Raw genomic sequence first — 13,097 nt, forward strand, 5'->3', positions numbered from 1 at the left:
CTGCTGGTAGGAATGTATACTGGTGCAGCCACTATGGAAAATAGTATGAATGTTTCTCGAAACTAAAAACAGAACAACTGTATGATCCAGCAATTGACTTCTGAGTATATATCCAAAAAAATAAAAGCAACAAAAACATTTATTTGAAGAGATTTATGAACCCCAATGTTCATAGCATTACTATTTATAATAGCCAAGCTATGGAAGCAACCCAAGTATCCACCAACAGCCAAACAATATTACTCAGCCATAAAAAAATGAAATTCTACCATTTGCAGTAATGTGGATGAACCTAGAGAATTTTATGCTTAGTGAAATAAATCAGAGAGAAACACAAATATTACATGCTATCACTTATATGTGAACCCTAAAAAATAATACAAACAAATGGATAAAGCAAAATTGAAACAGTCTCACAGATACAGAAAACAAACTAGTGGTTATCAATGGGGAAAATGGCATGTTAGGGGTATGGAATTAAGACTTACAAACTATTAGGTAAAAAATACAGGCAACAAGAATACATTGTACAGCACATGGAATTTATATAAATTATATATTAAATTATATATATAATTTATATAAATTATCTTATAATAATTTTAATGGATATAAACTGCAAAAATATTGAATCACTATGCTGTACATCTGAAACTATAAAAAATATAATATTGTAAATTAACTAACTAAAAAATAAACAAAAACAAAACAGAAATTCCCTGGTGGTCCAGCGGTTAGGACTCTGTGTTTCACTGCCAAGGGCACAGGTTCAATCCCTAGTCAGGGAAATAAGACCCTGTAGGCCATATGGTGTGGTGCATTCAAAACACAGACACAACACACACACACACACTTTGGCCGCCTGATGTGAAGAGGCAACTCACTGGAAAAGACATTGATGCTGGGAAAGACAGGTCAGGAGGAGAAGGGGTGACAGAGGATGAGATGGTTGGATGGCATCATTGACTCAATGGACATGAATTTGAGAAAACTCTGGGAGACAGTGAAGGACAGGGAAGCCTGGTGTGCTGCAGTCCATGGGGTCTCAAAGAGTTAGACATGACTGAGCAACTGAACAACAACAACACATGAACTCACTCCCTGATCTTTCCCCCCCAGTTCTAATGAGATATAATTTGACATATAACATTGTTTAAGTCTAAGGTATACTATGTACTTAATTCTTATTCTTAATATTGCACTGAATAAAATATAAAATTGTGATTCTGAGCATGTCCTGCTGATCCACCACAAACTTTTATACTAGCCCAGAAATGTAATTAATATCAACAGTTATGCAACCAATGTATGAAGTACACTTAATCATGAATATATAGCAACTAACACAGTAAGTGAGAATTTCCAATTTAAATCTTTCAAGCTAAAGGTTTATTTCCAACTAGTGTTTTATTTTTAATGTTAAGATTTAAAATAGGGTTATCATTATAACCATAGGGAAATAAAGTTAGAGGTTTACCTAATATATATCAGAATGCTTATATCCCCATTGTGAATAATCTAAAAAATAAACTCCCATTCACTGGCTCTTCCACTAGGATAAAAATTCTGTACTTCAATTTTTTTTTTCCCTCAGTACTAGTTGGTATTAACAGCTACATAATTAAAGCATATCAGTGACCAACCTCTAATGTTGACAGCAGAACCTCCATTCCTGTAGAACCTTTGGCTGTCATTTCTCTCCTTGTTTTTTCTGAAAAGTAGGGGGAAAAAAGCTTTCTTCTAAAACATGAAAGAAAAAAAAACTGCATAAAGATTTATCATATAGTTAACATATAATAAGATTCAGTTCAGTTCAGTTCAGTCGCTCAGTTGTGTCCGACTCTTTGCAGCCCCATGAATCACAGCACGCCAGGCCTCCCTTTCCATCACCAACTCCCGGAGTTCACTCAAATTCACATCCATCAAGTCAGTGATGCCATCCAGCCATCTCATCCTCGGTCGTCCCCTTCTCCTCCTGCCCCCAACCCCTCCCAGCATCAGAGTCTTTTCCAATGAGTCAACTCTTCGCATGAGGTGGCCAAAATACTGGAGTTTCAGCTTTAGCATCATTCCTTCCAAAGAACACCCAGGATTGATCTCCTTCAGAATGGACTGGTTAGATAATGTATAAAACATATAATCAATGTCTCCACTGGCCCAGTAAACACTCTAAATTGGTTCTTAAATGTTCCTTCCGCTGATGTTGCTAGCTCTACTCTGTGTGCACTTCTGGATTTCAGTTTACAAGACCTTCCCTGCATTTCATCACAGCTTCTATCATAGACTAAGTGAATCCCTGTCAATACATCTAAAATCTTAAGATCAATATAATAAGACAGGTACCAGAACCAGAGGTGAAATAGGAACAATAAAGGCAAGCCTCCTTATTATCTTTATGACAAAAACCAGAAATTCATGAAAACAGAAGCCTACCACCATTCTGAAGTGGTTTCATTAAATTAATACTATTTTTAAATTCTGACTTCAATTTAAAAAAAAAATACAACACTGTAAATCAACTGTACCTCAATAAAAAAGTTTTTTTTAATTTGAAGCACACAGAAATAAGACTAATGAAGAACAATTCATGACTCAGATGATCCCTTTTATCACAATAAATAGAAAAAAATCACTATAAATTATTTCTATTGTTTAAAGATTTCTAAATTTCTCCACAATCCTTTTCCTTTAATTAAAAAAGGGGGAAAGGGAGCTTAGAGGCCAATATTTAGGAAAAGAGATAAACTTCAAATGTATTTATATATATTTTACACAAATTTTAAAGGTTACACTCTATGTAGAGTTAAAATAACACTGATTATACTCCTCATGTGTACAATATATCCTTGTAGCCTAGCTTACATCAAATACTTTGTACCTCTCATTCCCCACCACTATACTGCACCTCCCTCCCCACTAATAATCACTAGTTTGTTCTCTATATCTGTGTATTTGCTTCTTTGTTATATTCCCATTTGTTATCCTTTTTAGATTCCACATTTAAGTGATATCATACAGTACTTGTCTTTCTCTGTTGGACTTCTTTCTCTTAGAGTAATGCCACCAAGTCCACCCATGTTGCTGTGCAAATGGCAAACACTGTTCTTTTTATGGCTGAGTAGTATTCCATTTTGTACGTGTGTGTGTGTGTGTGTGTGTGTGTGTGTGTGTGTGTATCATATCTTCTCATCCATTCATCTGTTGATAGTTAAGTTACTTCCATATATTGGCAACTGTAAATAATGCTGATATGAATACTGGGGTGTAAATACATATGTTCTAAAATTAGTATTTGGGGGTTTTTTGGAATATACTCAGGAGGGGAATTTCTGGATCAAATGGTAGTTTTATCATTAGTTTTTTGAGAAACCTCCACACCGTTTTCCACAGTGGTTGTACCAATTTACATTCCTACCAAGAGTGTACAAGGGTTTTTTCCTCCACTTCCTCACCAACATTTGTTATTTGTGTTCCTTTTACTGACAGCCATTCTGACGGGTGTGAGGTGATATCCCATCGGGGTTTTTATTTGCATTTCCCTGATGGTTGGTGACACTGTACATTTCTAAAAATGTGCCTATATTTCCTAGATTGTCCATTTTATTGCTATATAGTTGTTCACAGTAGTCTCTTGTGATCATTTGTATTTCTGTGGTATCAGCTATAATGTCCTTTTCATTTCTGATTTTATCATTTTGAGCACCCTCTTTTTTTAATGTATCTGGCTATAGGCTTATCAATTTTATCTTTTCAAAAAACCAGCTCTTAGTTTCACTGACTTTTCTATTTTTTTGGTCTCTATATCATTTATTTCTGCTCTGATCTTTATGATTTCTTTCCTTCTAGTAACTCTGGGGGTTTTTTGTTCTTTTTCCCCCCACTTCCCTTCGGTGTAAGGCTGGATTGCTTATCTGAGATTTTTGTTTCCTGAGGTCAGCTAGTATCACTATAAACTTGCCTGTGAGAACTGCTTTTACAGCATCCTATGGATCTCAGACTATTATTTTCATTTTACTTGTTTCCAGGTATTTTATGATTTTCTTTGATTTCTTCAATGATCCATTTCTTGTTTAGTAACATCTGTTTGCTGCTGCTAAGTCACTTCAGTTGTGTCCAACTCTATGCAACCCCATAGACGGCAGCCCACAAGGCTCCCCTGTCCCTGGGATTCCCCAGGCAAGAACACTGGAGTGGGTTGCCATTTCCTTCTCCAATGCATGAAAGTGAAAAGTGAAAGTGAAGTCACTCAATCGTGTCCAACTCTTAGCGACCCAATGGACTGCGGCCCACCAGGCTCCTCCGTCCACGGGATTTTCCAGGCAAGAGTGCTGGAGTGGGGTGCCATTGCCTTCTCCATTTAGCTTCCACAAATTTGTGCTTTGCAGTTTTTTCCTTATAGTTGCTTTCCAGGCTCACAGTTTTGGGGTTAGAAAAGTACTTGATATGACTTCATTTTTCTTAAATTTCTCCAGGCTTATTTTGTGGCCTAGCATGCAGTCTATCCTGGAGAATGTTTCATATGCACTTGAAAAGAATGTGTACTTTGCTGCTTGCAGAGGGAATGTATATATATAATTTATTTGGTTTGATGTGTCATTTAAGGCCAGTGTTTCCTTGCTGATTTTCTGTCTGGATGATATGTCCATTGATGTAAGTGGGGTGGAGTGTTAAAGGCCCCTACTACTATTGTATTACTGTCCAGTTCTCCCTTTGTGCCTATTCTCCCTTTATACCTTTAATATTTGCTGCACGTATATAGGTGCTCCTACATTAGGTACATATTTATTTACAATTGAGTTGACCCCTCGATCATCATGTTAAGTCCTGTTCTGTCTTTAAAGTCTACTTTCTCTGATTTATTTTTTATTTACTTGATTTATTTTATTTTGTCTGATACAAATATTGCTACTCCAGTTTTCTTTTGATTTATATTTGCATGTAATACTTTTTCCTGCAGAAGAAATGTTTAAAGCTAACAGAAGCTTAATTCATGAGGCTTAATGAAAGAAGTTGCCTCTATAACATAAAAATGTGAAGTAAAGCAGCAAATGCTGATGTAGCAGCTGCAATGAGTTGGCTACATGAAACAACTGACTTTGAACATAAACAAAATATATAGGAGGAAGAAGCTATCCAGGGCTTTCATACCTAGGGAGGAAAAGTCAATGCCTGACTTTAAAGCTTCTCTTATTAGAAACTAATGCCATCTTGTGACTTGAAAATAAAACCAATGTTCATTTACAATTCCAAAAACCCTAGGGCACTTAAGAATTAAGCTCAATCTTCTCTGCCTGTACTGTATCAATGGAAAAATGATGCCTGAATGAGAGTACATGGTCTCCAACAAGGTTTACTGACTATGTTAAAACCCACTGTTGAGACTTACTACTCAAAAAAAAAGAAAAAAATTTTTTCAAAATGGGACTGCTCATTGACGATGCACCTTCTTACTCCAGAGGTCTGATGAAGATATACAAGATTAGTGTTATTTTCATGCCTGCTAACACAACATCCACTCTACAATCCATGGATCAAGGAATAATTTTGCCTTTCAAGTCTTCCTATTCAAGAAATACATTTCATAAGGCTGTAGCTGTCATAGGTAGTGATTCCTCTGATGGATCTAGGCAGTCAATTAAAAACCATTTGTGATTCATTAGAAGAGGTCAAAACATCAACATACACAGAAGTTTGGAAGAAGTTGATTTCAACCTTCATGGATGACTTTGAGGGGTTCAAGACTTCAGAGGAGGAAGTAACTGCAGATGTGGTAGAAATAGCAAGAGAACTAGAATTAAAAGTGGATCCTGAAGATATGATCTGCAGAATTGCTGCATTCTCATGATAAAATGTTAACAGATGAGGAGCTGTTCTTACAGATAAGCAAAGAAAGTGATTTCTTGAGATGGAATCTACTCCTGATGAAGACTGAAGTGGCAACAAAGGATTTAGAATACTAGGAAAACTTAGTTGATAAAGGAGCAGCATATTGAGATAAAATCCAATTTTAAAAGAAGTTCTGCTGCAGATAAAATGCTATCAAACAGCACTGCATGCAGCAGTGAAAAAGTGTGAGTGTGTGTAGCTAATTTCACTGCCTTATTTTAAGAAACTGCTACAGCCATACCAGCCTTCAACAACTACTACCTTGATCAATCAGCAGCCTATTATAAATATAGAGGGAAGACACTCTAAGAGCAAAAAGGTTATGACTCACTGAGGGCTTACATTTTTCAGCAATAAAGTATTTCTAATTAAAGTATGTACATTTTTTACACATATGTTATCGCACACTTCATAGACTAAAGCACAGTGTAAACACAACTTTTATATGCACTAGGAACCAAAAACTTCACTTGACTCACCCTATTGCGATGTTTGTTTTATTGCAGTAGTATGAAATCAAACATGCAGCATCTCTGAGGACTCTCTGTACTTATACATATGAGCCATATCATATATCATAAATAATTAATTCCTGATAATAGTTGTATAATGTAGTTATACAGTCCCACAGTTTGGCTATATCAAAATTAATTCAACCATTTTCTCACTGTTGGATATTGTTTGGCTATATCAAAATTAATTCAACCATTTTCTCACTGTTGGATATTTCAGGTGATTTCTTGAACTCTGATTTTATATACACACTGAAACATCTCCAAATAGTCTTTTTATAATATGATTTTATTTCACTCAGGTTCCTAAGAGTGAAGTGTTATATAAAACAGCAAGTGCACTTTAAATCTTAATAACATTGCCAGATTCTTTTTTCCAAAGCTTATAATAATCATTACACCACCTACAGTGTATGAGAATACCCTATTTTCCATGCCTTCAACAGTACTGGATATTGTCATTCTCTAATTTCTGCCAAAGTAACTAATGAGAAATAACTTCATTGTTTTCATTAGTAATTCCTGACTTCTAATATATGTTTATTGGCTATTTGTATTTCTTCTTCTTTGAGCCATAAACTCCTAACCATTCTCTCTAAAATGGATAGATGACAGGACAATCTTTCACTACTAATTTATACTGTGTCAACTACAAACAGAGTCATTGGATTACATAACCGCAGGGGACAGTATTCAAGGGCTGGCTCCCCCATTGGTGGGTGGCAGGGTGAGGAAAAGGACAATGTATGGTAGTCGTATGACTAGGTGAATTTTTAGTGATGGTGTTGGAGTAGGGGCTTCTAGAATGTGATGGGAAGAATCTACAGTCATGAGAGCAGTTAAACATAAGTAGTATCTATAGGTTTAAAAAATTTGTCTTCTCTTGGTTTTTGCTGAGGTGCTTTGTTTTGCTTTAAGGAGTTATTTCATATGAGAAGACAGTGAATATACTGGGTATATCTATCTTTGCACTAACACAGTGACTATTCTTACACATTTAACTTAGTTGATAAGCACAATATTTACAAAGGCTAGAATCCAGTATAGCAACTTTCTGAATTAAAAGATTTTGCTAGAAACAAATGCAAAGATCTTTCCTAGGTTTGGGGATACTGTCAAATATTCCTTAAATGGGCTACATAGGAATAAGTTACCAAAATAAAATAAAGGCCTATGATCATGAAGGTAGGTTAATAAATACCAGCTTCCAGAACACAGTAAATGCTTGCTGAACGTCTTACTTCAATTACCTATACCTCTAGAATAATGCAGTAATAAAAAACCAATACACTAAAATAATTGTGAATTGTCTGGATCTTAATTTTAACAGAATGCTTTCAATGTGTCACTGTCAAATATTAAGGCAGCTGTTGATTTACCCTTATTTAGAAAAAGAAAAATCAAGGTGTTTTTTTCCTTTTTAAATCAAGCACAGGTTTTGGAATCCTAAATTTCTTAAATTTAAAACAATTTAAGAAAATCTTAAAAATCTTAAATTTTTTTTAGCTCCTATTGAGATAATTACATGGGTTTTTATAGGACCTGTACAAATAATGTTATATTGATATATTTACTCATAATTAGACTTGATTTACTAATGTTTTATTTGGGATTTTTCAAATTAATGTTTCTTAGTGCAAAGTTAATACTTTTCTTCTCTTATACTCTGTCAAGGTTTGATGCCCTATGGTTCAGTGGTGAAAAATCCACCTGCCAAGCAGGAAATATAGGTTCAATCCCTGGAGAAGGAAACAGCAACCCACTGCAATATTCTTGCCTGGGAAATCCCATGGACAGAGGAGCCTGGCAGACTACAGTCCATGGGGTTGCAAAGAGTCAGACACGACTTAACAACAGTAGTACTAGCTTTATAAATTGGATAAATTATGCTTAATTACAGGTATCATTTATTGAACACTTTTAACATCATTTTTACATACTTCTCATATAAATTTCATGTTAATTACATGATATTTCTTATTTCTATTTCAGAGTCAGTGCAAGTAAGTCCCACAGGTTCAAAACTTCCCTAAGGTCACCCAATCACTGAATGACAGTGCTTGCATTTCAAAGCAGGGGCAATACTAATAACTAGTATAATACCTGACATCTTTTTGTCAACATTCTACAAGCAGTACTGGAATTAGGTGCTGCCTGAAAAATGGGGAAAGGAGGGCAATCATATATGAGTGAAATCATAATCATTTTTAGAAACAATGCTTTGAAAAACAATTTCTTCCATAGTTATTCAATTTTCAATTTCTTGAATCTATATAGAAAGTTCAAATTTTATATAAAATCATGTATTTCTCATTTTTAGCATCTACTTGTAAGCAATTAAGAAAGCATTTCAGAAACAAGAGATGAAAGCTTACCTTGACTCTGAGCCAGATGAAGAATTTTTGATGTGACATATCTGGCAGTATCTGATTCTGCAGATTCAGTATTGATCTTCTCCAGCTGAGCCAGGAGTCCCACAATTCTAGAGTTATTGGTGAGGCTGAAAAGAATATTACTTTAAATTAGGGCACATTCTACATCAATTGTAAATTCAATACTATGAAGATCAGTTGTTAAAAACAAATCAAAATTCTACCCTTCTAAAAACAAGCATTTACACATGTTACGTATCCTTACTCTGTTTTAGAGCTTAATATTGCAAACATTCAGTTGATTTAAGTGAGAAACATTCTATTTCAAAAAACCACAAAGGTACATTCAACCCTGCCAAGCAATCTTCCATCACATCCTGAAAGTTCACCTTTCCAGTTCCCCCCCACCCCTGACCAAGCAGAATTTTTACATATTCTATGCTCTCCTCAGACTCTAACCATCCCTTCTACCCGACTCCATTTTTCAGTTAGCACCCAAGTTCACAACTATTATAAAGTCAAAGAAGAAAACACTTATCTTCACACAACCAGCACCTTAAACCTCTCGGATTCTCTTCCCACATTCTTTCCTTATTCTCATTCATTATACATTTGTACCATTTGACAGTACCATTCTAGATATTGTCAACAGTAAACAAAACAAACAAAAATTACTGCCCCTCAGAGTGAATTCTAATGAGACAAAGTAAATACATAAATAACTATATAAATAGTATTAAGGTGGCGGGAAGCACTATGGAGAAAAGCAGGTTGTGGGGATAAAAGGGGCAAGGAGGCAGATGGCTGCAATTTTGGAGAGCGTAGTCAGGAAAAACCTCAAGAGGGCACCATTTAGGGAAAGGCCTGAAAGGAGTAAGATAATGAGCGGTGCAGATACCCACAGAAAGAGCTGTCACAATCATCAAATCACCAAGGCAGGACCATGCCTGCTGTGTTCAATTAAGAACAGCAGCAGACTTAGAGTTGGGGGTGATGCAGAAGACAGCACCATCATTCAGAGCCTGGTAGGCCCTTGTATAGATGTTGACTTTTTTCAACTAAATGAGATGGGAAGTTTTTGAGAAGAGTGATGTGCTCTGACTTGCTTTTCAAAGGCTTTCTTTCACTGGTATGTTGAGACACAAAGAACCATTCCTCCACTGCATTTCTAGTGTATTTGCTCCTTCCACTTCCTCTGATTCATCATTTAGCTCTCCCGTGCAACTGCAACATACCCATCGGCACACAACACGATCTAGGAGCTCCCACCAATTAGCACCCCACTTCTCAGCTACTCCTTGAAGATGTCTGCCTTTGCCTCCCACATACTGCTCACTTTTTCAAAGTTTAGTTTCTAACACTGTGAGGTCTCCCCAAAACCTCCCGCAGTCACAGCTTTTCTTTTCATACTCACCGCTGTCCAAGTCCGCTCCTCTGTCTACACTTTCCTCTTTGGGCTTTAATGGCTCCACACACCCGATTTTCATCCTATGGCCACTCCTTCCAGATCTCCTCTCATGGCTCCTCCTCCCACAAAACTCTAGATGCTGAAGAGCCCCCAGGGCTCTATACTCAGCCCTCTTCTCCTCACTCTCCCTCTCTACTGCCCCAAGCAACCTCATGCAACCCCACAGCTGCAAAATCAATACACTGCCCAGCTCCTACATTTAATTCCAGCCTCAACCTACTCCTCTTCGATTATAACTTTCCCAAACTCATATAAACCATCAGTTGCTCAAGACAAAAATCCAGATTCCCTTTCCCACACTCAACTCATTATCAGCTCTATCTCTAAACATCTCAAATCCATCCACTTCTCTCCATATATAATCATTATTTGGAAAACAAAGATCTACTATCATGATCTTGACAGACTCCCCTACTTAAAAACTGTCATGATAAAATTAGTGGTGATATTAATAAAAATAATTTTTAGAAACTGTGTAATAAAGTGTGTCAATATTCAGATATCTGCCTAATTTATATGCAGAGTACATCATGCAAAATGCCAGGCTAGATGAATCACAAGTTTGAATGAAGACTACTGGGAGAAATATCAACAACCTCAGATGTGCAGATGATACCATTCTAACAGCAGAAAGTGAAGAGGAACTGAAGAGTATCCTGATGAGAGGGAAAGAGAAGAGTGAAAAAGCTAGCTTGAAACTCAACATTCAAAAAACTAAGATCATGGCATCCAGTTCCATTCAGTTCAGTTCAGTTCAGTCACTCAGTCGTGTCCAACTCTTTGCAACTCCATGAATCACAGCACGCCAGGCCTCCCTGTTCATCACCATCTCCCGGAGTTCACTCAGACTTACGTCCATCGAGTCAGTGATGCCATCCAGCCATCTCATCCTCTGTTGTCCCCTTCTCCCCCTGCCCCCAATCCCTCCCTGCATCAGAGTCTTTTCCTTCAGACTGATCTCCTTCAGAAAGGACTGGTTGGATCTCCTTGTAGTCTAAGGGACTCTTACTTCATGGCAAATAGAAGGGGAAAGAGTAGAAGTGGTGACAGATTTTATTGGGTTCCAAAATCACTGTAGATGGTGATTGCAGCCACGAAATTAAAAGATGCTTGCTCCGTGGAAGGAAAGCTATGACAAAACTAGATAGCATATTAAATAGCAAAGACATCACTTTGCCAACAAAGGTCAAAGCTTCTCATGTACTGATGTGAAAGTTGGACCATTAAGAAGGCTGCGCACTGAAGAACTGATGCCTTCAAATTATGGTGCTGGAGAAGGCTCTTGAGAGTCCCTTACTGCAAGGAGATCAAATCAATTAATCCTAAAGGAAATCAACCCTGAATAGTCATTGGAAAGACTGATGCTGAAGCTGAAGCTCCAACACTTTGGCCACCTGATATGAAGAGCCAACTCACTGGAAAAGACCCTGATGCTGGGAAAGACAAAGGCAAAGGAAGAGAGCAGCAGATGTCCATTGAGCACTGACTCAATGTACATGAGTTTGAGCAAACTCCAGAAGACAGTGAAGGACAGGAAAGCCTGGCATGCTGCAGTCCATGGGGTCGCAGAGTTGGACATGATGGAGCACAACAACATATATAATATGTATACTGACATATATGACACACTGAACTCAGAAGCAGACAAGAGAATCCAGCTGTCTTCTAAGAAGCCAGACATTAAAGAAATGTGCAAAAATTGAATAAAACATTCCACTTTCTGGATTTCCCTGTCAATCCAGTAGTTAAAGACACCAGGATTCCAAGCCTGGGACAAGGATTCAATCCCTAGGAAACTAAGATCCCACAGGCTGTGTTGCATGACCAAAAAATTAAAATTAAAAAAATTGAAAAAAAATAGTATTTTAAAGGCCATTTCTAACTATTTTGACAACTTATTTTAGTAAAAATATTATTACATAACATAATAATGATGTTATAATGTAATTGATTATTTTTAATGAAATAATTTCTCAATTTTAATTTATCATATGGTAGTATTACTATATTACATATAATTATATTGATATATCATAATATAAATAGCAATAATGATATTATATATGCAATATGGTAAACAGCAATACATCAAGTAACCTACATCAACAAAAGCTTTTTGGAGTCTCCATTAATTTAAGAGCACAAGGGGGTTCTTAGCCAAAGTTTGAGAAATCTTGTTCCAAACTTCTCTTGTACATTTTGTGCTCTGATCTAGTCTGAACCCTAGAGAGGAAATACATCTTTAAAAACAATTCTGTCAATGTATGGCAAAAACCAATACAGTATTGTAAAGTAAAATAAAGTAAAAAAAAAAAAAAAAATTCTGTAACTTAGATGTAAGGAAATTTGCATTATGGAAATCAGAATTCTGAAATTTAATAATTAGGGGGGTTTTTGTTTGTTTTCTCCAATAATATTTCTCTTTAAGGTCATCTGTTAGCATTTTTCAGTAGATAAAACATCTACTATTAAAAATATCCAAAAACATACGAAACACACTGATCATATCTTCTGTTCCATTCCAAAGTGAGAAGTTTTTCTTTCAGTAACTCTTAAATTTTTAAATTAAATTACACTGCTACCAAAATAAAACAGCTTGCAATTAAGTGATTCTAAGAATCATTACAAATTACAGATGTATGCATGAATTTTCTGAAGGAAGGCAAACAAATGGAAATTAAGAACAACGTAATAAGCAAGCTGATTTTCCTATTTTTCATTTTTCTCACTGAGAATAAAAACTGAACAAAATATTGCAAGCCACCTCCAACTCAGCTCTAAAAATGTAAGACTGTTGACACTAATGTTGAGAGAACTGTAGGGTGAACACCAGAGGGCACTTCTACCTATTGAATGATT

General features: G+C 36.2%; 1 protein-coding gene across 2 annotated transcripts in view; it reads right to left on the reverse strand.

The window, feature by feature from the left end:
* Window positions 1–13,097, reverse strand: part of AGTPBP1 (ATP/GTP binding carboxypeptidase 1) — a 191,752-nt gene that overhangs the window by 142,905 nt on the left and 35,750 nt on the right. The window contains exons 3-4 of one of the 2 annotated variants that reach the window (XM_040244791.1): window positions 8,774–8,898; window positions 1,644–1,711 (exon numbers count right to left, since the gene is read on the reverse strand). In XM_040244791.1, coding sequence (XP_040100725.1) covers window positions 1,644–1,711; window positions 8,774–8,898 — 193 coding nt within the window. The remainder of the gene's footprint in view (window positions 1–1,643; window positions 1,712–8,773; window positions 8,899–13,097) is intronic. The other variant, XM_040244800.1, reaches the window with a different exon arrangement.

The sequence above is a fragment of the Oryx dammah genome, unplaced genomic scaffold (assembly GCF_014754425.2).
Source record: "Oryx dammah isolate SB20612 unplaced genomic scaffold, SCBI_Odam_1.1 HiC_scaffold_1, whole genome shotgun sequence".
NCBI lineage: Eukaryota > Metazoa > Chordata > Mammalia > Artiodactyla > Bovidae > Oryx > Oryx dammah.